At 37.2% G+C, this 26,449-nt stretch overlaps 1 protein-coding gene across 2 annotated transcripts; it reads left to right on the top strand.

Moving 5' to 3' along the window:
• Window positions 1–863: 863 nt before the first annotated feature.
• LOC101848485 (protein TRI1) lies at window positions 864–23,221 on the top strand. 2 transcript variants are annotated; one of them, XM_005090144.3, is made up of 11 exons: window positions 864–1,007; window positions 5,667–5,757; window positions 6,532–6,712; window positions 7,586–7,633; window positions 9,062–9,136; window positions 9,825–9,908; window positions 11,138–11,192; window positions 14,524–14,588; window positions 17,288–17,347; window positions 19,472–19,526; window positions 21,953–23,221. In XM_005090144.3, exons 1-11 carry the CDS (start codon window positions 965–967, stop codon window positions 22,024–22,026), a joined length of 831 nt encoding a protein of 276 aa, XP_005090201.1. In that variant the 5' UTR covers window positions 864–964; the 3' UTR covers window positions 22,027–23,221. The 2 variants fall into 2 exon arrangements, with proteins under 2 accessions (XP_005090201.1, XP_012939984.1); XM_013084530.2 differs by lacking the exons at window positions 864–1,007; window positions 5,667–5,757 and adding an exon at window positions 5,856–6,033.
• Window positions 23,222–26,449: the final 3,228 nt, after the last annotated feature.

Genomic DNA, 26,449 nt, shown 5'->3' with positions numbered 1-26,449 from the left:
GTGTGTGTGTGTGTGTGTGTGTGTGTGTGTGTGTGTGTGTGTGTGTGTGTGTGTGTGTGCGTGTGTGTGTGTGTGTCCTGGCTCTCCTATAGGCAACAGGAGATGGTATTGTCATTGATAATTTAATCTTATCAAATAGAAAAGGCAACCTCCCTCCTTTTCTAAAGGGGTTTCTCGTGGTCTAGAGGTACCGTTTTTACCTCTCATTCAATTGGTTCCGGGTTCGATACCTGACAGCAACTGAAAATTTTCCTCTCTAACTCTAGAGAAATTCTCCTTTCACCTAGATCTAGATCTACTCTTCTTCTTTCTAACCATGTTCTGTCGTCTGCTTTCGTCTCCACTTTCTCCCCCCCCCCACTCACTTTTGCTCCATCCTGACTCTTTCTGCTGCCTCTGCAACTCTTGGCTCTTAAAAATCTTACAGCTGTCTTTCAGCCTCATCCATGATCTTAGAGTTGGTAAAATATAACACCTGGCCTTCTCAGATAAGGACGAAAAAATCTCAGAGGTCCCGTGTACAAGTTGCACACGTTAAAGATCTCTTGGTGGTCCTAAAATCGATCAGAGTAGGCTTTGACCCAGGCCTTCAAAATAATATCAGCAATAGAACATATTAATGTTTTGAAAAAGAAAACTTCGAAATAGATCTAAGGCGATAATAGGGTCTATTCACAGACAGAGCGAAACTAGGATCAATGACTATTTCTCCGATACGTATTGTTTTTGTACATTAGGAGGGCGAATAACGTTTCATGATTTTTGTTACTTTAAAACATAAAACAAACAAACTTAGATATATATACTCTTTTAATACAAACATTTATGCAAAAACTCTGAAAAATCAAATTTATATTCAAGTTTAAGAGGATTTTATCTTTTTTTGAATAACTTCCGAGAACGTCCAAGATACCACCAACACGTACAACAATTGTAAACTACGGCATCATATTAGCATCTAAAAATGGCGGATTTACGTGTTGAGGAGCTGAGGAAAGCCATCAAAGGTATGGGTTCTTTTTCATTATTGTATTTTTTTAAACTTTGATTTTCTGTATTCTTAATTGATCTACTCTCGTTGTTGGTATAAAAATTTCCTATCAGCAGTACTGGAACGAATATGAAGATGTGATTTGTCTCTCTTGAATCTACTGTCAGTCTCAGACTCAGAGTCAGTTCGACTTACTTTAACTTACCGAGTCTTGTTGTGTTGTCAGTCAGTGTTGTAATTGTAACATTTGAAATTTAAGTTTAGTTTAACTTGTAAGTAAGTTTATAGGCCCACGACTTGCCCCTGGCCTGGCCCCTTCTAGACTGGAGTGGAGTTAAGACGTAGGCTACTAAATCTAGAGATCTAAAATCTAGAAGTCTAGATCTAGTCTTGAATAATGAATAAGACAAGAAGCCACAGCCACTTTTAAGCGGATTTGTCTTAGAATGGCCACCTAGAACTAGAATAGCTCATTCGGGCCCATTGGCTATTCTCACCCGCTGTGCCTTCGCCATGATAGGCCAACCAATGTAGCGTTCACCGTGAACAAACGTTCCAGCGCTCTTGTGTTGAAAGCGTGCAATTTTGTCTGTGGGCAGTGAAAGAGAGAGAGAGAGAGAGGGTGGAGATGAGGAGTATCGCGAGAACTTCCGGGAAAAACTAAATGGCGACCCGCATAGTTCGGCTCGATTCGAAAAGTTTAATAGCAGTAGCATCTTTTTGTAGAGGACCAAATGTGGGTGGTTGGCGGGTGTGGTTTGCTTTCTTTCCTCTATCAAACATCTATCGTCCTTTTCTCCTCTTCTTCTTTTTTATGTTTATTGCTCTCTTGTAACACCTCTAATCTTCTGGCGCTCATATGACCTTATGCAGTTGCGAGCGCCGTAAAGGAAGTGGCTATTCTCACCCGGGGTGAGAATAAAAATACGATCGACCTCTCACCCTGGGTGAGACTTGCCACCGTAGGCTATTCTCACCCTGTGTGAAACAAGACCTGTTTTTCCTAATTTCGGAATACTTTCTATCGATGTGGATTATCAAATGGATAAAGGCAAAGAAAAGATTACGTTATAGCACAAAAGTAAGCTAATTTTATTGACTACAAAGATGCTACGGCTCTTTAACTTTTCGAATCGAGCAGAACTACGCGGGTTGCCATTTTGTTTTGCCCGGAAGTTCTCGCGCTACTCCTCTCTCTCTCTCTCTTTCTCTCTCTCTCTCTCTCTCCACTGCTCACAAACAAAATTGTACGCTTTTAGTAGGCTAACAGTAGTAATGGAACGTTTGTTCACGGCACAGAATTCTACAATTTTTCTGTTATCACAGTGTAGAATTCTGTGGTTTAGGGTGTTGAACGCAAAATTAGTTGGCCTAGATCTAGGCTATAACGGTGAACGCGCACCGGGTGAGAATTTAGCCAAAAGACTCGCCTGCACTTTTCTCACCCGGGGTGAGAATAGAGGTGGCCCGCCGTAAAACCCTCTACTAAAAAAAATAAAAATAAAAATAAAAAAGAGGACCAAATTAATTTACTTTTGTGCTAGATCTAGATCTAGAATCTATAACGTCATTTTTTTCGACGCTTTTTCAGTAGTTCCCACCCCGCCATTGTTATTTGCGGATTTTGGCCAAGAGTAAGGGGGGGGGGGGGTTCAGGGGGGCTTGCCCCCTAACTAATAAAAATAAGGCGGCGGGGGTTCCCCCCCTAATTTTACCATAATTTGATGTTTTGCAGTTGTTAGGTTTGATATCTTAGCTTGCCGCGCATCAAACGTAGATCTAGACGTAGATCTAGGCTAAAATAAGGGGGTGGGAACTACCGAAAAAGCACCATTTTTTTCTTTGTTTTTGTGTATCTCATCATCCACACTGATAGACAGTATAATTCCGAAATTAGGAAAAACAGGTCTTGTTTCACATCGGGTGAGAATAGCCAATGCTGGCAAGTCTCACCCGGGGTGAGAGGTAGATCGTATTTTTATTCTCACCACGGGTGAGGATAGCCACTTCCAATTAGAATTAGAGAGAACGACAACTAAAGTCTAAACGCCATGGCCATTGGCCGATATTTGTAGTAAAAGCCATCTTGTTTGACGTCATTGAGGGATTCCCACTTTGTTGTCATTCTTGGTAGCAACACGACAGCACGACGGCAGCCTGCCGACTCGGATTAGTAGATTCAATTTTTGTTTTCAACTTGCAGAACTGATGGGTTCGGTTGTCTGTGATTGTGCAGCACCCTTCTTATTTATTCTGATGCTGTACACTAGGTAAACTGAGAAGAAGACTAAGAGTAGGCCTACGTCAATTTGGATAGGCTACGAAAGCAAGTTCAACAAAGTCCAACGACACGCAGTGCAAATGATGGATCATTTCTTTTAAAGTTTTTTCAGCACACAAGAAATTATGCACTTACTAGAGATTGGACTCAATAAGACGCTGAGCTGCAATTGGAGTAGAACTACAAATGTAGATCTTATAAGGAAGGGTGTAAGGAGCTTGGAAACTGCCAGTGCAAACGGTGCGCTATGCAAAATCATCACTAGCCTAGATCTAGGCCTAGATATATATAGAATCACAATCAGATGACGAGGCAGGCATCCACCTTGCGAAGTCAAACAAGATTGCTGTTACTATAAATATCGGCCAATGGCGTTAAGTTGTCGTTCTCTAGTTATCCGCTTGTAAGAATAAGACTTCTATTAGAATAGAGTTTTTTTCCCCTCTAGTCTAGGTCTTAGTCTTAGTGAGGATTATTTTCATTTAATTTTCTGTCTCATGTCATGCCATGTGGAGTCCCCACACAACATAGTACTAGATCTAGTACCTAGACTTTCTAAGAGACTGAATTGTGTCAAGACAAGGTGGAATCCGGCGCTTGTCAATTTTTGGGCAAGTGGAGTTATAATTGGTATTTCCCCCTTTTAAACTCTTGTCCTGCGTCGTGTTCCGAGATGCAACCTATTACGTCTTATCAGCAACCTATTACGTCGAACGTTCCGGATGGCCGAGGTCACTCAGCGTGTACCATTGGTGTACATCGAGCGGCCTTGGAAACGTGTGTTTTCGCTGTGATTACCGTGGGGGTGTGTTAACTTTGTCCTGCATGTTGTGCCGAGATGTGAATCTTATCAGCAACCTATTACATCGGACATTCCGGGCGGGCCGCCGGGGTCACTCAGCGTGTACCGTTGGTGTACAGGGAGCGGGCCTGAATACCGTGGGAGTGTGTTAGTGGATGAAGAAAATAACAGGACCCGAACGGAACATGGGTGATGCTCTGTGCATGTGCGTTGAGCCAGGCCTGAACTGACACTGGACCAGAACGAAGGCGAGGTGCCGAAATAGGCTTATCGGGGAACATTATAAACCTGGCTCCTGCAGGACCAGGGTTAAAGCTTTGGCATTCTCTTCCCCGGTTTTGGTCCCAGGAGTACTGGATTATGAATCTATACACTCTGACTTTGAAAGAAAGCGAGAGATGCACTGATATTTTTCAGGTATTATTTTACTCATAGACCCGTCCCAAGCTTAGATATTCTAAAGCACTTTTCTGGTTTATTTTTAACTGCTTTACACAAATTTTGACTTTATGTCCACTGCAAGTTATTAGTTTTTATGAGATTATGGATTGCTATATATAACTATTCTACAATAGTACCAATGGCATATATTTGAATTTAACTTGTTTTTAACAACATGGAGGGTACATGCATGCTCCGCCTGCATTTCACCATGATTTGGTATTTTAGTAGCAAAGGGCTTTCGTGGCCATGTGTTCTGCAGTGAAAATTTAAGTAGTTTAGCCCTCAAAACAGTGTATCTGCATGCGGGTCTAAAAGTAAAAAATTACAATTTTTCCGTATAAAATAAGCAGTAATATTACTAATATTTCACATGTTTTTAACAAGGGGGGTTTTAGGGGAAGCTTGTCCTCATAAAAACATGTTAGAGAGGGGGGGTTGATGTCTTGTAATTCAATTAGGTTTAATATCTTTTGCTCGCTGTGCATCAAACATATCGGCACGCGTGTCGAAAAGTAATCGTTTAGAATCAAAAGTAATCTTCGGTGAAGCCAAAACCCACACTTCATAGTTTTTTGTTGGGGCCAAAACCGGATTATCCGAAAGCGTGTACATTTGCCTTGCTTTCGACTAAAGAAATATCCATTTATCGTGAATACAAGTCGAGATATTTGCGATTGAATGAGGTGGGATTGCTGATTGCTTGGTTTCAGAGGTAAAATTAGCAAGAAAATGGTTGTCTAAGTTTGGTTATATTTTCCATGCTTGAGAGACCATGGAAACTGACATTTTTACATTTTTTGCTCTGCTAGAACTGGTCTCACTGGCCATTGCAGAAACTACAACTTGTCCTCTTAACCCTAAATTTCTTTTATTTTGCTTATTAAGAAATTTTAGAAATATTCTCCTGCCTGGAAGAGTTGGTCATCATCAGACGTTGACAGGACTATTATTATTATTTTTATTATTATTATTATTATTTATGTTGTCTAAAGATTTCTCTTTACAACAAGACAGACCAAGGACTGTTGGACAAGAACAATATATGTATAAATTACAACTAAAGACTAAATGCAACTGATGATGTTATTATTACAGTGTTTTACATTTTATCGTTGTATTTCTCTTTTAATGCTATAATAACTCCTCAGGCATCCTCAAAGGAGCAGATCTTGACAACCTTTCTACGAAGAAAGTGAGAAAGCAGTTAGAACAAAAGTTTGACACAGATTTGTCTGAGAGGTGAGTTTACCATTTGTATTCGTCGGGGCAGTTGTAGAATAGGATGAATTTCAAAAGTTTCAGTTTCGGTTTCCATAGAGTCAACAAAGAAATGTGCTTGCTGCTTTCTCCTTCATTGTTAGCTCTAGCAAACTTGCATAGAATGTGCAGTACAGTTGAAGGAATGAAAATAAAAGCAACCACAAGATTTTAAGAGGGAGCTTTCATATGGACTCAAGTTAATGATTGTCCGGTTGTGAAAACTTATGGGATAGAGCCAAATGATACCATCTTTAAGTAATTATATTGTAGAATCTGTAGATGGCACTTCTGACTGAAAACGTGAAACACCAAAACTTCAATTTATGACTTTGTGTCTCATTGTATTTGACATGCTTTTCGAAGCTATAAATTCATAATCACACCCATACACCTAATGGCCATTAGCTCTGACTGGTATGTGTTTCTTTTTTCACTCAGTTTCAGTGAAGTCTTCAGGAACAAAATATGCAAGAGAACAAAAGTGACTTTTTGATTATTCTAAATAACAGCACCAAATTGTGGACTACAACCCCAGGGAATATAATCTTTTCTTGATTTTTATCCACTATAAAATGTGTTTCTTTTAAATCTTTACATCTATGCTGTGGAGCATGATGTGATTGTTTGAGAACAAAGAGACGTTAGGCTTCTTAGCCTTGGTTGTGTACAGCAATTTAAATTATTTTGAATAATTCAGTTTGTTCTAAAAAATGTATTATGTTATTCATAAATATACTTGTTTTGTTGTCTCAGGAAAAAGGAAATTGATAAATTGGTCATGGAAATGATCAATGACGAAGAAGAGGAAGAAGAAGAAAAAGATGAAGAAGCAGCTGCAGACAAGGAAGACAGAACAGAGGCAAATTCCGATGATGAAGCTGAGGCAAATGAAGATCAGAATGGTGCTGCTAGTGAGGAAGAGTCAGAGGATGAGGTAATGGCAGTCATTATCCTGTGGTGTGCTGGTTTTTGAACCTGAAGTCATTTGCAGGCTTGTTTGAGCTGCTGAGTTGTCTCTGGGAGTTTTTGTATGTATTTATGAGGCACCTTTATTGTCGTTATGTGCCGGGTCATGGGAATCATGGGAGTTGTGTTGTCTACTTGTGTATTTCTTGAATGAAGGATCATGTTGATAGCTCATGGGGAAAGAGAACAATCTGTTTTCTCTTGAATCAAATTTTTCTGTTGGCCTCTCGATGTGGTGTGTTTACAGGCAAAAGAGATTGTATTGTTCCTTTCTTAAACATATAAGGTTTTTAAATTTTTTTACATGTCTTTCGAGTGAGGAGTTCACTGCCATTGACCTGGTGCATGTAATATTATAATGAGGTGTATGGACAGTGCATGGGTGGCAAATGGTTCAGATTGTCTTGTTCTTGGATGTATGTCATGTTTTGAAATGGTTTCAGTTCTCTGCTTGAAATTTTGGTGTCATGTAGAAGGCATATTGTGTTGCTGAGTATTAATAATATGGTTATCTTTAATTAATTATCCTTTGAATTTACAAGTTGAATCAGATCAGCTGGTTTTATTACAAAGCCACATCAAATTAGATAAGTTTGTTTATTAGGACTTGAATGATAATCAGTTTTTAAAGGAGAGAAAGGGTCTGACAGTGTCTTGCTATAAGTGAGACTGAGATGGGGCAAGGATTTTTTTTTTTAAATAAGACTCTGTGTCTCGTGAGAAATAACCTTGTGTGTCTGCAACACTACTGATTATTGGATAGTTTTTCATTGTCTTTTGTATTCTTAAAATGCTTGTGCAGTTGATAAAACTTTAATAAAACCACTTTTATTTGCATCAGGTTCCAAAGAAGAAAGCGAAAAAGTCAACATCTTCATCATCAGCAAAGGTATGGTGTATCCGTATTTTCTTGTATGGGCTGACTTTATGGTTATCATTTATCTCATTGAAATGTGTAGTATAATAAAACGTTCATGGAATTCTGACTCTAAGTGAAGGATATAGGTACCCCTGGCATATGAGATTTCTTAAAGTTTGGAAGTTGAGTGGTCTAAACTCAGTGAATGACAAACGATGGGGCTAGAAGCTGTGATTTATAGTAATGAACTCGATTTTCTGGTGACAGAAACCTCCAACAGATAGATCAGCTAATGCAGAAGTAAATCTGTCTTACATTCTTTAATTTTGACGTCTCTGGTGTCTTTAAAAGGTTAATTTGCAATATTGATCAGCTGCTGAAGTGTGCTCCGTCTTGTTTTGTTTGACACTGCAGAAAATTTACATCGAGTGCCGTAGAACATTTTGTAAGGTGCCATTTTCAAGTGTGGAAAGAGCCTTCCTAGAAATAAATTTTCCACTACCTAAAAAAAAATGGTATGCGGGAAGTATATCAGGGAGTCCTTTAGTCTTTTGCAGTACAAAGTCAATTTTATTTACAGATTGGGAGTCTCTCCCCTCAGAATGTCATGGGCATGATGGGATCAGACAGATCGTTTTCACAATGGTGTTTATTCAAAATACAAGGCACAAAATTTGTGGATAGCCAACTCTGAATTCATTTTTCACTGTGGTAGAGTAACTTACATAATATTTATGAGAAACGATTGATCCGACTCTTTATCTTATTTCCTTATGTAGGGAAAGAAACCCAAAACAACAAAACAAAAAAGAGCAACTGTTTTTCAAGTACTTAGCTAGGTCAATATCATTCTTAGGAGCATAATGATATGAAAGTTTTTATAGTTAACCTTTGACTGCCATTATACCTGCACAAACATTCACCTTTTTAATAATATGCTGTCAAATTTTCACAAATTTAATTCTCAACTGTTCTTTAATGAATCACAGCTTCCTTTGTTGAACATACGCAATGCCTAAAAAAATAGAAGACTTTGTTAACGAGACTTTGAAAATTGTTTTTTGTTTCGGAAAAAAAATGAAGACTTCCGGCTGGTATTGGAAAATAAACAGAAAAATGTGTGGATTTTTTTCCCCTTACTTTTTGGGATATTTTTTGGTTTTCTGGTATCAACATTCAAATGCCTATATCTCTCTTATGTTCCGTTCAATCTTCTTCGTCTTGGCAGGGGGTACTCCTTTAATCTTTTGCTACTTACTAGTAACGCTATACCTTGACATTTTTCCATTGATTTTAAATTTGTGCACTTTACAGTCAATGGCTCAAGTCTTTCTTCATAAAGTATGTTTGACTATAAGTTATTATGGCCTGTATGAATATTTGATTTTTTGCCTGTTGATGGCATGAAGGCTAGGGTGGCGCAAGAGATCTTTAAATAAAATTTCTTATCACTTTCAGCCAAAGTCTGCTAAGCGAAAGTCAGCAGGAAAAGCAGATGACAGTGAGGATCCTGTGATGTCCAGTATCAAACAGGTAGCTTTTGTAGTGTTGAGCACTGTAGCTGTGTTTTTGTGTTTCTTAGAATAGCCATGTTCTTATCTTTTATGTTATTGGGAAAGGAAATAGAGCTGTCTATGCTTCCTATATCTGTATGTTGGATGGTCAAAGGTGTGTGCAGGTTGCAATGAGTGTCTTTCTTTTTCTTTTTTTTTTTTACCTCTAAGTAACTTTGTGGTGACTTAATGTGGGTTCACCTATGTGAGGTGAAAACAGTTGTCTTTAGTGCCAAGTGTAAATTAAAGTGCAATGTTTATTAAGGTACCCAGGTAACCCCTGATAACACAGACTTCATGTGACAAATTTGTTTGTGTGGAGCAGAATGCCAATGAAAAGAGCAAAAAAAGGAGAGACGGCTCCTTTCTGATTGTTGTCACGAGAACCGCCAAGATCACTTGCAAGACCTTGTGTTACCTGTTTTTAGTCATTAATAACACATATAGAGCTGCCAACTTTAGAAACTAGAAGAAGGGAAGCTTTAATTTCCACCTCAGAAGAATGCCTTGACTGCACAGAATGAGTTTCAAGGGAGGTTGTAGCTACTTCTCTTGATGGATTTTCTGCACGAGTACTCAGTTTAACAACCAAACAAAGAAACGTTTTCTTGGTCTTTGAGCATAGTTACCGCAAGACATAATACATTTTTGCTCACTTTTTTTCTTAGATGGATGATGAAGATCTTGCCAAAAAATTACAGGAGGAAGAATCAGGTCTCCGTCGAAGAGCGGCTCGCAGAGCAGCCCCTCAAGTAAGATGTTAATTTCTTCTGTTGGTTATTTAAAGCGGAATCTGAAGGATTTTTTTTGTTTGCTTCTGTAAAACTTCTCTTTTTGTTTAGATTTGTGGATTTTCGGTTTGGGAGTAGAGGAGGATTATTTAATTGCCCAGAAGAATGCTTGCAGTGAAAAAGTTGTTTGTACGACAAAAAACCACAGAACATTTTGGAGCTTTAAGCATTCAAAAATTTTATCAAGGACCCATTCTTTTGCAACTAAAAAGTCTCTTTATTACTATGATATTACTGCTATTTTTGTACTGGATCTAAAGTGACATCTGATTTCTCACGCTCCCCCCTGCCCTTACATCATCATTAACTGATATTTGCTGGTGTTTTTTTTCCTTGAAAATCACTCTTTTGCAGAAATATATCAGGTAGGCCCATGTTCTTTGTGAGGCTGTGTGGTGCAGCGTTTTATTTTTACCTATTTTGTCAAGAGAATTAAATGTGCAAAAATTCACATTCATTTTGTGCACGCTGCTGCACAGGAACCCCAAGATTAAAATAGTAGTAGAAATAGTGCACAAGTAGATTATTATAGGCTTAAATGCATGTATTTTATGATCAAAGCTCAATTATTTTTGTTTCTTACGCAGTGCTGTTTTAAATCGGGTTTGCTTTAATTGACGCCGTACAGTTCAATAGACAAAATTTTTATTTCTTCCAAAGATCATGTTATATGGCTTGTTATGGAGACAGAAAAGAAGGAGGTGGCGGGCAGATCTAAATTTTTTAGAACTGATTTCATTGCTTTACTTCCATCCAATCATGACGAAATTGATAGCAAATGGATTACCATTTTGAAATAAAAGAAATTGCTAGTATTTGGCTGCTTTTTGGACTGATATAAACAGTGTCTTGAATATTTTTGGGGGATTTATTGACTTGGGGATGCCTGTGGATGTAAATTAATACAGTCAAACCTGTCAAAGACGTTCACATGTTGTGGAGGAGAAGTCTGAAAAGTTATAATCTCTGACAGATGGTCCTCTTGGTCAGTGTCATTATAAATTAGAAAAAACACAAGGTGGGAAGTGATTGTTTGTTCAGGTGATTGTTTTGGACAGATGGTTGTTATGACAGGTTCGACTGTATTTGTATTGTATGGTCTCTAAAAATCTGGTTTAGCAATTTGCTGTTACCATCACGGATAATATTGAGATTTTTAAAAATGTCTTTATTCCTATTTTGTGTCACAGCCAAAGCCAAAAAAGAAGGAAAAAGAAAAGGATCCTGATCAGAAAAAGAAGAAAAGTAAGTAGTTTATTCTTATTCAGGCCCAGTAAAAGAACAAAGTGTCTCGCATTGCTTAATGTATAGTACTGAAACAGATCTGTGTTCATTTTTTATTTCATACTTGCTGAAGGAACAATTTGTTGTTGAAAAAGTGAGAAATGATGTTACTTTTAATGCTTATGTGTCTGGATCTGTTTTTGTGCTATATTTTTTTTTCAATTACTGTCTGTTCATTTCTAGTACTGCTGTTGTAATCCATCAGTGTCAGACCCTAATATTTGTCTTATGGTCAGTCAAAATGAGGCTTTAGTTGTTGAGAATGAAGCCCAAAAACTTTGTCTTACGGGTACTTTTTACAGCGTAACTTTTTTACTTTCATCGTTGTCGAGGATAATTATTTTCAGTTTGGGAATTGTTGTATAGACAAAATCCTAGATTTAATGACAGGTACTTGTGTTATTTATTTGTGTCCTTTAAACTGTACTTTTTTTATGCTGAAGCCTCGTTTTTCCTGGTGACAAATGAATGTGTGACACTATATAGTTGTGCATGGTCTGCTAACTCGTTTTAGAATAGTGGATATGCAGTCGAACTTGTTTTAATGCCCACCTGTCTAAGATGATCACCTCTGCAAACAGCCACTTTCCATTCCCTCCTCTCGCGTAAAAAAAAAATTTTTTTGGTGGAAGTCTTAGACAATTTCGACTGCAGGTGTTCAGAATTTTTAATTAAGCAGTATTCATTGTCTGTCTGACAGGATCAAAATTTGTTGTGTTGTGCTTAGTAATTATTTTGTGTGTTTGGTTTGGGGGGGGGAGGGGGTGAAAACTAAATTTGAGTTTTTGTTTTTCATTGGCTTGTTATGTTTTCAAAATAATGCTTGATTATAATGAAGATGACATCTCATCATGAAGTTTAATGTTTTTGATTTGCTTAGAGAAATTCCTTGTCTTGGAATATTTTTCAAAACTTTACATCGACTATGAATGAAGTTGACTTACTTGAAGAAAAGGTCATAGTAGATTTTGGTGAAAATTTTGTTCAAACATTTTTGATTTGATTTTTTTGAAAGAGAAAAATCTTGAAACTGTTAAGTGGGCTCAAATAAATGATTTGAAAACAAATGTCAAAATTTAGTTTGATATTTTGTTTTGCGTCACACATCAGTTTTAGAGGCTTATTTACTGTTTACAGTATGTTTTAAAGAGTTAAAACTATCCATAGACTTAGCTGTTGTTGTAAGGTTTCCCATGTATCTGTTTACTGTAAAAGTAGAAAAAGTGAGATTTACTTTCAGTTTACATATATCAGGGTTCCCATTCCAAATAGGAAACTGAGAAAACAAGCAATTTCATTTTCAGATTTCTCGGTTGAGAAAACACCATGAAAATGAATGAGAAGGAAGATGAACGGGAGCAAGCTGAGAAATGAAAGGGCTGCTCATCATTATTAATTTAGCGGAATCATTACCAATTTTTTTGGGGTCAGTTTTACGAAAATACGACCCCTGATACTGATTTTGAAAGATTTATTGGACGTTCAGCTATGCCAACCTGTCATCCCGTCTTTCCCGGCACATAAGAAAAAAACAACGATTAGACCCCAACGGTCTTCGTCACTATGTCACATACAGCTTTCTAACTTAAACTGAAACACTCTCTGTGCACAGACCCCCTTGTAGTCACTCAGTGCCACTTTGCCCTCAGAAAAAACATTAGTTGCGCCAAAGCCAGGAGTAAGACCAACATTAGTTTGACAAGGTGTTAAAAGATACCTGTCTTTTTGTGTTTATGGATGACGGCCCAGGCCAATGAGAGAATAAAAAAAACAAACAGAAAAGCCAGATCAAGTTTGAAACTTGAAATAATCAGCTGCGGCACGCCGCATGGTATATATAGTGATGTACAGTCAGGATCAGAGACGTGTGACATGTCCTGTTGGTTTGTTTTGTTTTTGCAAGGGCCAAGCCGACATCCAGTTACTAGCCCCTGTCCCTCTTTTAGTTTTTTCTGAACTTGACAATGCTGAGCCTGCTGAGACGTCTTTCATCAGGTCTTTGCTTACATTACATTCACCCTTGAATGTACATCCCCTGTCCTTGACACTCCACGGAAAGGGACTATCCATGCATTAGTAAGAATTTTACCTTGCATTTCTTTTCCTTTCTTCTTCTTTGCTCTGTTCTTATTTTTTTAAAAAAGGAAATCACCTTGAAAATGGTTACAAAATCCAGGAGAAAACGGAAATAAATCGGAAATTGTTTTTCTCCTTGAGGGATGGGAGCCCTGATACATATTTAGGGCAGGTTTCTAAATCCTTAAATTAATACAATATTTTTATAAGACTCTTATCAAAACTATCGTGAATAAGTCTTGTTTTCTCACACTTGTGAGATAATTATTTGATACTGCTTTGGTTGTTTGAATCTTGTTATTCAGCTGTTCTGAAGTTTTTGTTTTCAAATTGAACTTATGTTATTTTGCTTACCTACTTATTTTACAATCATGTTTGAAATTTCTCAAAGTTTTAGTAGCTTTATGGCTTAATTTTATGGTGAATGTTTGATGAATAAAAAAGGAATGCAATCCTGTTGAAAGTACCTAGATGTTTACAATATTCAAAATGCCCCCCCCCCCCCCCCCCCATTGGATTAATTTGGTCTGTGCCTATTTTGTATCAGACTTAAATGCAAAAAGTCAAATCATTAGCTAGATTTTTTTCTATGCTCTTTTATTCAAACTGGTGAAATGCTAGTTCTGTCATTCCAAAAAAATTGTTTTTGTTAGTAGTTCATTTGTCAATAGGGTGCCACTTGTCTGTTCAAGGACATTCTTAGCTTTTTGGTCTCTTGCGTAGGATTTTCTTCATCTTCCGTTGTTTTGTTTTTGATGTTTACTTTTGTTTTTCATACAGTCGGGTAAATTCAAAATGAGGAAAGAGATTTTTGTTTAGTTTTGTCCTCAGTGTTGCAAGCACATTCATATACTGTGCTCGTGTTATTTAACCAGAGCAAGAACTTGGCGTTATTTTGTTTGTGAAACAAACACGCAGTATGTACTATATGTACGCACTTGTGGTCTTTTTGGTGTAATGTGTGTGGTAAATTTAGTCTTGGGGTTTTTTTTTGGGGGGGGGGGGGGGGTTTGCTTAAAAGAAATGTTGTTCCTTTCCAATGCTCTTCATAATGCTATGCAGGTACTGTCAATGCAGTTTTTCATGTCTTGTAAATTGTCTCTTGAAGACTCATGTGGAAGGAAATTGTTTTGAAGGCTTCTCTAGAATGCAGTGGCGACATCTCATGAGATGTTATGCCTCTGTTGATTACATGCAATGCTCTTTCTCTCATCAGACTCTCTTTACAGTCGGCCTTGTCAATTGTCAGAGGAGTTGGCTGCAGTGGTTGGAACTAATGAGGTTTGTCAGAAATGTTTAGAGGTTGTCCGGGATGTACATTTATTGAGTTTTATTTGTTCCCTTCCTTCAACTTGAAAAACAACGTTGGCTTAAACATGACTGAAAAATGTTGACCATGGTTTTTTAAAAAACTTTTGGAATGATCTCAACCATATCAGCTTAGATTTTAGGTCCGTTTGCTTACAAAAGTGTTGTTTCTGCTTCAGTTCTGAGAACGCTTTCTGTGCAGTCTGTGGCATCTGTCTGTCGCTTAATGTTTCTTGACCTGCTTATGGTGTGAAGCATGAAATTTTATTGTCTGATTCTCTTACCTTTGATTTATGCTTTTTCATGCATGTTCCTTTTGGTGGCACCTCATCCCCATGACATCTGTTTCAGTAGTTTCTGTCAGTTTTACTTTTTTGTAGAGATGATCAGTGATGTTGACAGAAAAGTAGCCTGTCATGTCATAACCTGTGCTTCATTGGAAGAAGAACACCAGTCTTTTAGAAGTCCAACAAGAATGCATGCTATTTTCATTCATTGAATAATCATACTATGTGGCTTTAGGTGGAGTGGGAGAAACCCATCAAGCTGCTGGATCAATATCGGGTACAGGGCTAATGCTGCTCGTTCACAACGTCATTCATTTCGTGCAAAATCTCTGAGCTGGATGACTTTGGGACATTTAAGCTAACTGGAGTTTTAATTTTGCTGAAGAAGAAATATTGTACATCTTGTTCATATTTTAAGTGTGAGGAAGGCAGCTGGTACCTTGGGAGCAATATTTTAATTTTATCTTTGTTTTGGTTGTTGGATTTTTACATAACTGTTAGTCCATTTTTTGTATACTCTTAAATTTTTCTTGACTTTGGTTTTGGTTTGAGAATGCTTCTCTCGTTTTTTTCATTTTATCATCTTTTTTATTTGGTGCTTCACAATTTTAAGTTTAGAGAATATTCTGTTTTTCTTTTTTCTATCATTTTTCTGGTGGGATGGTAGATGCTTTTTTTTTTTGTGTGTGTGTATGTAACTATTATTATAATCTGCTTCCTTATGATATGTAGCCATAGTGGTGCTGCTGATGATAAAACACCTCAGAGCATTGAAGCTAATGGTGCTTAATTTGATGATTTTCTTTATTGGACCTGCATTTAAATATCATTCATGTGCAATGGAAAACGTTTTTGTAAAGGATGTGAAATGACAATATTTCGCAAATGAAATGGGGGAGTTCTGGTTATGTTCATTGATATTTGCTCTGCTAAAACACATTTGTACTTTGTTAAGAGATTTTTAATTGGGAGAAATAGTGGGGCGATCTTTACTCCTCATTGTATAGTTTTTAAATATGTTGCATCTTTAGCATGACGCTGAATCACTTGAAGTTGTTATTTGTAGTGTCTGGCATTTTTCAGTCTTTTATTGTTCTATTTGTATCTTTTATCTTTTTTAAGTATTAATTTCTTAATTAATGTCTGTATGCTACCTCTTTTCTATCTGCCGTACTCTCTATCCTGTAAAAATGTGAGTATGGATGTGTAGCCATACGTTTGTACTTCTCTTTTGCTTAAACCCTCTCCGTACGCCCTGGGGTCATTTTGTACCACCGGAGTTGTGTTGTTCACATTTTAGAATAGTTCTAATGCGAAGATCTCTTTGAAACTTTCAGTGTTTCTCAAAAAATCAATCTGACAGACTGCTATGCAAAGCGTACGGATCGGATTAACAAGTAAATTTCCTCTTGAGAAAGTGGTGGCACAGAGTTTCCCTTGTCGTATGGATACGATAGTAAAACACGACGTACGGATAGGGCTAAAGATATGCTCAAAGCATAGCAACTGGTTTCAGTAATGCTTTTAAATTCGTGGAAACCCTGTTGTGGAAAAACCCCTTCGATGGGACATTTATGTTTACGATTTGCTTTTTGTTTGGGTTTTTAAAAATTCAAGCTTGGAGTCATTCTGCGCCTCACTGCATCTAGATGATTTTATAGTAGTACATTGCTATTGCATTTGTATAGCTGAGTGGGATTTATTTTACTGTTCAGACTTTTGGGTACTTGTAGGTGTGAAGTTTGCATTAACTGTACTTCTCCTTTTATGGCCTGTGGTTGGTTGGCGGGTGCTCTGGTGTGGTTTGCTTCTTCTTTCCTATCAAACATCTATCATCGTTATCTCCCCTTCTTCTTTTTTTGTTTGTTACTCTCTTGTAACACCTCTAATCTTCTGGCGCTCATATGATCTTATGCAGTTGCGAGCGCCGTAAAACCTCTACTAAAACTAAACTTTTATGGCCTGGCACAGGTTGCGAAATAAAGCGACTATGTATATGTTTTCTACACTCAAAGACCACAAGCTGTCTTGAGAAGAACAATGAAATTATTGTGCTATTATAGAATGGCCTCTTTTTTGAAGATTTTCTAAAAAGATATCTTTTATTTATCTAAATATGGTTTAGTCACATTTATTGTGCTACCTATCTCTATTGCGCAGCCTGTTATGAACTAGACTAGTACTCTGAAGTTTAAGATTAAATTCTGAAATGGGCCAAAATTCTTCTTATAATTTGTCTAAATTACCAGTGCTTGGCTGTCAGACTGGATGTGACTGTGTTTAGCCTTTAAAGTGATCTATTGCATGTTCTTTGAGGCGTTACTACCTGCATAGAAATGAAAATGTACTAATATCTCAACCTGTGTTCTGTCATTTCAATTTCAGATGCCTCGATCAGACGTAGTGAAAACTATGTGGTCGATAGTGAAGGAGAGGAATCTTCAGGTGTGTATAGAAGACCCAAACTGCTTACCTTTTCTGCTATCATTTTCAAAACTTTGAAAAAACCCCAACAAAAGCAAATTAGAAACAAGGAGTGTTTTGTCTGCAGCTTTTGTCCAATTAAAGAAAAAAGATATGACTTGGCTGTATTCCGCTACAGAGATCTGTATGAAAGTACGAGGGGCATCAATAAGTTTTTTACCTATGCATGAAGGAGTGGAGCTAGGAACTTGAAATTTGAACAGGTTCAAGATACATCTAAACTAAGAATGCACACCAATAATTGGGAACTTCCGATGGTCAGTCCAGGTTGTACAGCAGGTAGTTTTGATTAGCACTCTTCATTTTTGTTCACAAAATGGACAAAATTGTAATGAGAGCTGTGGTGCACAGTCTGTACACAATGAAATGTCAGTAGTGTATGGAGATATCTGCCCAAGCTATGATGTGGTCAAATATTGGTGCAAGCGATTCAAATGTTGTAACATGTCCATTGAAGAATACCCTTGAGAAGGTCGCCCTGTCTCAGTGGTGACTGAAGACAATGTTTCAAAAGTCAAGAAGATTGTTCTGAATGACAGGCGCATTACTCTTGGACAACTTTGTGCTGAAACTGGCTTGAGCTATGGATCTGTTGAAACAATTCTTCATGACCATTTGAATATGTCGAAAGTGTCTGCAAGATGGGTGCCCCGTCTCCTTACCCCTCATCAAAAAGAACAGAGAGCACAGTGCAGTCAGCAAATGATTGACATGTTTGATGAAGATCCTGACACCTTTTTTGACTGTTTAGTAACAATGGATGAAAGCTGGGTCTATCACTTCGACCCAGAGTCAAAATCTGCTTCAATGCAAATGGAAAACACCATCTTCCCCCAACCCCTAAGAAAGCCAAAGTGCAGAATTAATTGAAGGACTTTTCAAGGTCTTTCATTGCTGGCAAAAATGTGTTCTTGCGGCTGGTGACTACATAGAGAAATAAGTGTCTACATATACCAAATTTCAAGTTCGTAGCTCCACTCCTTCATACTCAGGTAAAAAACTTATTGATATCCCTTCGTATTCAAAAAGCTGTATTTGTCAAATTTGTGGTTTAGAAATAGAGCTGACATTGTCCTAAATAGCCACCCCTGTTTAAGGAGAAAAAGTGACTGTCTTAGACAGGTGGATGCCTTGGACAGTGTAAGAACAACTGTAATTTCATTTTTAAAATAGGGGTGTGGGGGGTGGGATATGAAACAACAGTGAATTTCTAAAATGTTCTGAAAGCCATTGTGCTTTAATATTTTTGTTGTTGTTTAACGTTTCTTTTTGAAGTCTGCTACTGGGAATGATCCGCTCGTCCCATTACTGTATAGACCTACAGGTACCATGGATGCATTTGGCTGATTATTTTTTTTCAATGGAAACGCAGGGCTAACGAACATCATATATGTTGAAATAAACAATGTATATGTGTTGTAAGCATTCACGCTAAGGTTTTTCGTTCTTGTGATCAAACCATGGGGTTCTAAAAACTGGTCTGAAAAGCAGTGTTGAATGACGTTCAAGTAACACATGTATCCACACAATTGAACCCCTCATAGTTTAATGAAAGAATGTTGACTTTAGTAGGGGAATGTTGTCTCATCAGTAGGTTTTGGAGTCTTATTTAATTAAATGTGAGCACTCTTGGGGTGTCTAATAGGCTTGATGTTCCTTACTGATCCTCGCCCAAAGACATTTAGTTTACTATACCTTGAAATTAAACACAGAATTTAAAAAAAATCATTTCATGAAGTTTTGGACTTTGTGCAATTTTCTAGCAAGTGCATTTTGTGTACGCATTTGTACACTTTTTCATTGAAAAAGCCGGACTTCATATAAATTCTCCCTTTCTGTTGGGGGGGGGGGGGGGCACTGCTGCTGTTCTTAATGTTTGAAAATGTCTTATGTGTTGAAAAAGAAGTTTCCTGTACATGTGGTTGATATAAAATTTAATCAACATGGATTTATTCAGTATTCATATGCTCCTTTGATCTGAGCCATATTTTTAAAAAGGCGATCCAGACTTGGATCTGGTGCATGCCTCAACTGCTATGGGTGTTTACTGTTCTCATGGTTTTTTGTTTTTTTTGTCTTCATCAGGACCCTGAAAACAAGCAGTACATGTTGTGTGATCCTCAGATGGAAGCTTTGTTTGGTGAGTTCTTTTATTCATTTTTTCCCCCAAATGCTGTTTCGTCACCATTACAGCCCCAGTACTGGAAACTTGAATTTACTAGCATATAATCAAGCACAGTTAACACAGACATTGTTAACTCGAAATCGTGGATAGCTCTTAAAATTTGCCATCTCTTTTTCTTCTGTATCGTTTTACTTGAATTATCCCCAACTTGTTTAAAAAAAATTTAACACTTCCAACCAATCATGACTGAAAAAGGGAACAGTTAGCTTGAAAAATTGTTTTACTCAGTGGTGTGGCTAGCCACTGGCGTGAGCCGCCAATGTGATCTTTATTCATTGTTTCTGACATGCTTTCATGCTTTCGAAACTAGGTGGCCGTTGTTACGTTAGAAGATATAGCATCATACACTTATTATCCCTTCATTGTACATTGTGACCCAAAAATAGACCAGACATTTTATATAGGAGAAAATGTGGTGACCCTAAAATAGACCAGACATTTTATATAGGAGAAAATGTAGTGACCCTAAAATAGACCAGACATTTTACAAGAAAAAAAAACATGTTTGCCATTTTTCAGTCATACAATTTTAACCCTGTCCCAGTGACATTTCAAGTCTTATTCCTAGTGACTGGATGTTTTACACCGGTACAGTCTATAGAGAAATATTGACATAAGTTTCAAAGCTTGTGGCTGGGTGGGTTACACTCGTACACCGTAAATGAATAGAAGTTTGTATTGTGGATGGTGAGTTGTATTTAGAATATCACTCCATAATAATAGTCAGTATCTTGTTGTAAGATACTGAAAACAAATGAAAGGCAAAAAAATAGGGGGGTCAGGAGACTTTTGAGAATTAAAGAGAAGGAAATGAAATGAGGCAGTGGTGAAAGAAGTCCACGTGGGCCATACAGTAACACGAACAATTAGGAAGGGAAATGCAGTTTTTTCAACAGTTGATACGACATAAATGTCCTGAACATCGCTCTCACGGGAAAAATAGGTGAAAGAGGCAGATGGTCAGTAGACGAAGAACAACTTACTTAGAGAATTTGAGCTGTGGGTGACTGGGAAAGCATAAGATACCTGTAATATGTTTTTTGAGAGCACCCACACAGAAATGAATGGTGAATCATGATCGCCGATCTCTGTTTCAGGTCTAGCTCTTCATGAAGATGATTTTATGTTATATTTTCATATATATAGGGTATATATTATAATTATATATATGACAACAGACTTTTCTATTCAGTGAGTGCAAACGAAAGGCTAGAAATATATTTATTAGTTTTGAAAGCATAATATGGAAAAGAGTGATCAAGTACATTTAACCTCAATAATACAGTGAAGTGAAGGGAACGCAAGAGTTTTTCGCAGAGGTACATGTTGCGAGTACATGCATATGTGTCACAACATGGTTGAATCAGTCAATTTTTAGGCATATGGGGTTATTGGTATCATCTTAAAGCCTGTTCTTTGGCCTTCCTTTTGGTGGAAAAAAGTATCCATCTATGTTGACTAGAAGTCAAGTTATTTGCGATTGAAGGAGGTCAGGGTCACCTGATTTCAGAGGTAAAATTAGCGAAAAAATGGTCACCAAAGTTTGATAACTGCCATAGCCTGAGAGTCCTTGGAAAATGAAAATTTTCATTTTTTGTGCCTGTAATCAATGTTTTTCAGAAAAGCCATCCAAAAATGTTTTTAAATGGACTTAAAAGGTGTTGAGCCAAAAGAAGAAAAGTAGAAAAAATTGACCATCGGGCCCCCAAAAATGCTGATTTCTTTGATTTAATTATTTTGACGAGTGCCTGATTTCACCACGATGCCTCACATGTTGTTAGTATTTCCTTCAGTGGGCACTTGCAACCACACACACTCCCCCCTCCCCCCACAAACGCATGCGTGCATGTGAGCACGCAGTGATTAATGATGTGGATAAATTTTATTATTGCTCTGTAGCCTTTCCTGCCGCCACCATTTTTACCACAGTAGTTGACGTAAATTAAAATTATTAGTATGAGCAGGGGAAAGAACTTTGTTGTCCTGTTGTTTTGTGGTCCTGGCGGTATAACTGATCTTTGGATGAGTTAATCCTTTTTCGTAACCACAATGACATTAACTTATCTGTAGTCAACTGTATCAGTCCAAGATATGTCTGAGAAACATTTATTTACAACAGTTGTCCTTAGCCATGTACTTATCGTGGTGCAAGTCATTTAAAAACTCATGGATCAACTGGAAATGTTTTTCTTCACAAACAAGTATGACCCAAAAACTGGTCTTGACGTACATGTTGTATTTTATTGTACAAAAAGTCTGGTTTATTTTTGGGCCATGACGCTCCAGTTGCTAGTAAATAATGACAAATTGGGAAGGTTAAAAGGAAGTTGTCTAGGTCTTTTTTATTACTATGTACTATAGTTTTATTATATTCTTTTCAGGTGTGAAACGGTTACGGACTTTTGCTATGATGAAGTATCTGAAAAAGCACATTGTGGATACCCATCGATCATAGCTGGATGTTCGTAGCTTCCGCATGTGAACTCATTTGAAGGAATGGGATTATGATTGGGAAACCATTGAGAACATGAACAGCCGAACGATGCGAATGCTGTTTTGTTTTTTTATTTTAGTTTTTGGTACTACTTTAATATTCATAAGCACTTAGAAAAATCAAAATTGTAATAAAGTAGAGAATGCATTTCATTTAGTAATATATATATGATATGTCTCATTTTTTCATCCATTATTTTTTAAATAAATTTTGTTGTTGTCAAAAGTCGGTCACCACTTACGCTAATGCTATCATTCCTTTCCTTTAGCTGGAATATCTATTGTTTTGTTGGTGGAAAAAAAAAGATATGGAGAGATCAGATATTGCTTTCAAAGTCAAGCACAACATGTGTGTGTCTGGATTGCTTGACTGTGCCATACATGTACCTCTTTTGCCTGTTCTGAGAATTGGTTGCTAGCAACATACCCTTTTCTAGTAGAGTTAATTGTCGTTCCTTTGTTTGTTTTTTTCCTCTTGTTTATTTTAATTATGAAGCACAAAACTCTTATACTGCTTTCAGTAATCATTACTTTTTATCTGAGAATGTTATCTCTTTGCCCAGTTCTTAGGCAATTTGCTGGATTATGTATTGCCTTAAGTCAAACTATCTTGACTGTACTGTGCTGAGAGTCATTAAAATCCTCATGTTGATCCATGTTTTACACTTAAAACGTTGACATTGTATGGAAGTCATGTTTATACATATATGTAGGGGCCAGTGGAAAAACCAGATAAGTCACATTTTAAGAAAGTGAAAAAAAAATGGAAATTAAAAGTTCGAAAGTAGGCTACCTGATTGTGAGTATAACATTTCTTTTACATTACATAGCTAGCTGGGTTATCCTTGGAATCATTTGTTGAGAAGAAATATAGATCTAATATTGATTTTTAAAGAGTGCCACAAGGGCAAGAACTAATTTGATAAAATTTGTGTGGTTTTTTCCGCTGGAGTCTTCTTACACATTTATTAGACATAATTTTATGTCAAAAGCGTGACTTACTCATCAGAATGTGTTCTTCCATCTGTTAAATTGGCTCTCCCATGTCAGTTGAATTTTAAAAAAACCAATGAGTTTGTTTGAATTTAAGTTTTGCTGAGAAAGGCTATTCATTCATTGTGTTAATAAAAAAATTTCATACTTCAAAATGCACCATTTACTCTTGTTGTGTTTGGTATGTGTGTAACTCTCTACTCTATAAAATGAGATCTTTTGCTGACTAAGCTTTTTTTCCGCATTCTGTGATGTTATTGTTAGTGGTTGATAAATATAGGACATGAGTGATAACAATATCAGCTGATTTGGGGTCAGATTGTCCAGACACATGTAAAGGGTTGATATTATGCATGTGTCAAGTTTGTAGTGGTCCAGGGAATTATATTTATGAGGCATTTGTTGTACATGTAGCATTTATGGTTGAACAGTTAAGTAAGGTAATCATACATGTACTATTAACAGCAGCGGTATGTGAAGACTTTTCACTTTTATACTGAACGGATGAATCTCTTGTTATGTATTCACACAGAGTGAGAAGCTGGCAGTAGTGAAAACATTACATATCCTCTGCTTTTTTTTTCTTTCGTACAGTAGTTTAGAGTTTTTCTTGTTTCTGCTAGTAGTGACAGGGGATAGATGGGTGGTGGGAGGGTGCCACTGGTAAGTTCTACATCTTTTCTTTCCCCTGAGATGTTTTCTGTCAGTCTTACTTTTTCCCAGTACTAGTACTGATGTGCTTCTCTTTACTTGAATAAGTGTGTAGTTGGTGGGTGCTCTGATGTGGTTTGCCCTTTCTTTCCTATCAAACATCTATTGCCCTTACCTCTCCTTCTTTTCTTCGTACATTTGTTACTCTACTCTCTAATAATACATCTAATCGTCGGCACTTATACGACCTAATTTTGTTGAAAGTGTTGTAAATCTTTAACTGAAATTTAAAAAATAAAACAAAGTCCCACTTCTTTACTTTCCCTTTGTTATTTCTGTCTGTCTTACTTTTTCATGGAACTAAATGACTATCATTGTGCTGATGTGTTCTCTTTACTCAAACAAACATGTAGATGAGTGTAACAGTGTCTGTGGTGTAGCGAATATGTGCTTCGCTGTTGCACGAAGGCAGTGCCACTGACTGTAATGTCTTTAGGCCATTCCCAAAGGGGGGACATTTTTCGTTCAAGCATAGTAGTTGAAGTAGAATTGTAAATGGGCTGACTCATGTCACGCTCATAACTGTGCCTGATCTACAACAGTGAACTGTTGCTTTTTCTTTCCTGATCCTTACTATTGTCATTTTCCTCTACTTCTTTTGTATGTTTGTCAATCTCTTGTGACCTGCTATTTCCGGGGTGCCTTGACAGTCGAAGCAGAGCCCCACCTCATAAATGATGTAACTTGTGTTAATGGGAGCGTAAAAACGCCGACATTAAAAACCTCAGAACTTACAGATTTTAAAAAATCACCAAATAATAAAAAAAATTCTTCCTTTTTCTAAAAACTGGAATTGTAAACTGATGTCTGTGGTGTAGTGGTTAGGCACTTCACTGTCGCATGCAGGAGACCTGAGTTCGAATCACAAGTGGGGAGAATTTTTATCAAGTTTCTCTGTCATTCTGCTGGGATGTCTCTGGGTCAGGGTTGGCCCTGACAGGCAGCATTGAAGACTGACTCCCTAATGATCTAAATTGTGTTGGATAGAGGCGTAAAAGATAAAAGTTTTGGAGTCCAGAGAAAAGAAAAACATCGTACTAGTACTCGTACTAAAGAATTAGAATTCTAATAGAACCGAATTTGTCATTATGAACAAATTCTTCTGTATCCTACAGCACTTGTTGTATTGGAGAAGTGGATCTCTAAGCAGCTTCCACGGATAAAATTATGTGTCTTACTTACTTTGGTCTGATAAAGTGCTTTTCAGTCAGATATTATAACTGTCTTCTTTGTATCCCCGATCTCATCGTACTGTAGAGAAAGGGAGGAGACTGATCATAACTGATAAGATAATTTTTTTGGAGTCCTCTTGACATCATCTTGAGCAAAGTCTATTGTACGTTCAGACCACATGACTACTCTACAATCATATGGCCGGGATACATTATATTAGAGTTAGAGATAAAAGGAAGTGAAGGCCTTCAGGATAGTGTGCGAACATAAACACATTTATATATATATATATATATAATATACATGTATATATATATATATATACATGTATATATATATATATATATATATATATATATACTGTCGAACCTACTCTAATACTCACCAGTATATAAGCCAATCACCTGCACTAACAGCCACCCCCCTCCCTTTCATTAAAAAAACAACGATATTTTAATGACACTGTATACGTTATTAAGACCTCCACCCGTCTACTCTAAGATAGCCAATTTTCTGTACAATTTTGACTGTATAGATACATCCAGAGATAACTCTTCGGGTGTACAATTCCAGAAAGGGAAAACAATGACAAAACATGTGCTTGACCATAGTGCATTGTACAAATGTAGTTGTAGACAGAGAAAAGGGATAACAAGTATTATGCATTATCTCTCTCTCTTGTCCCTTTTAACTCCCAGTGGAGCACAGGCCATCAACATTACTCCAGTGAAGCTTGTTCTGAGCATCCTTCTCTAGCTGTTTCCATGATGTCCCCGCTTTTTCAATTTCTGCTTGTACCGCTCGACTCCATGTCATCTTTGATCTTCCCTTCTTACGTTTTCCTTGTGGGTTCCACGTTAAAGCCTGCCTGAATTATGCATTGTACAATGGATATATTGAAGAGAGAAAAAAAGAACATAACCAGCCAGGGGACATAAAACAAACAAAAAATGTGTATATATGAAAATGATAGCTTTTTCCTTCCAACTAAAACCTTCTCTGCCTCTCCACGTTTACTTCTACTTCTACCAAAGTCGACACAGTGCCCCTTACAAATAATAGTGGAGATCTTTATGCCTCACCTTGTATACAATATTGTTAAAAAGGGATGGAAATGAGGTCAAAGTTTTTGTGCTTGGTGGTATAGAGTAGAGTAATAAACTATTATATATTATGGAAATCTTGTTTGTATGTACCGTACCTGTTCGTGGATACGGTGTAGTTTGGTGGGGTTAAAAAAAAAAGGGGGGGGGGGGGTGAGGCGTGTGGAACAGTACTGAACATCCTTGTACAAAGTATGGGGGTCTGCAAAAAGAGAAAAAAAAAGTAAGTGTGTGTGGATTTTGCTTAGTTTTAATGTATGGGTTAAGTGCCGCTATCAACGCATAGAAAGTAATAGCGAGAGAAAGACTAGATCTACATATATATATATATATATAGCCGACATGTACTGACGATCAAAAGAAAAGTATCACGTTTTGATTGAGTTTAAAAAATATCGTCTTTTG

The sequence above is a fragment of the Aplysia californica genome, unplaced genomic scaffold (assembly GCF_000002075.1).
Source record: "Aplysia californica isolate F4 #8 unplaced genomic scaffold, AplCal3.0 scaffold00013, whole genome shotgun sequence".
Taxonomy (NCBI): Eukaryota; Metazoa; Mollusca; class Gastropoda; order Aplysiida; family Aplysiidae; genus Aplysia; species Aplysia californica.
The sequence above is the reverse complement of the archived record's forward strand: the minus strand, read 5'-3'. Positions and strand labels throughout refer to the sequence as shown.

Excerpts from the sequence above, each read along its gene's own strand:
- LOC101848485 (XM_005090144.3), top strand. The coding sequence starts at position 965 with ATGGCGGATTTACGTGTTGAGGAGCTGAGGAAAGCCATCAAAG. Across the intron at positions 9,909-11,137 it reads CTCGCAGAGCAGCCCCTCAA|CCAAAGCCAAAAAAGAAGGA; the intron begins GTAAGATGTTAA and ends TTTGTGTCACAG. Across the intron at positions 14,589-17,287 it reads CAGTGGTTGGAACTAATGAG|ATGCCTCGATCAGACGTAGT; the intron begins GTTTGTCAGAAA and ends TTTCAATTTCAG.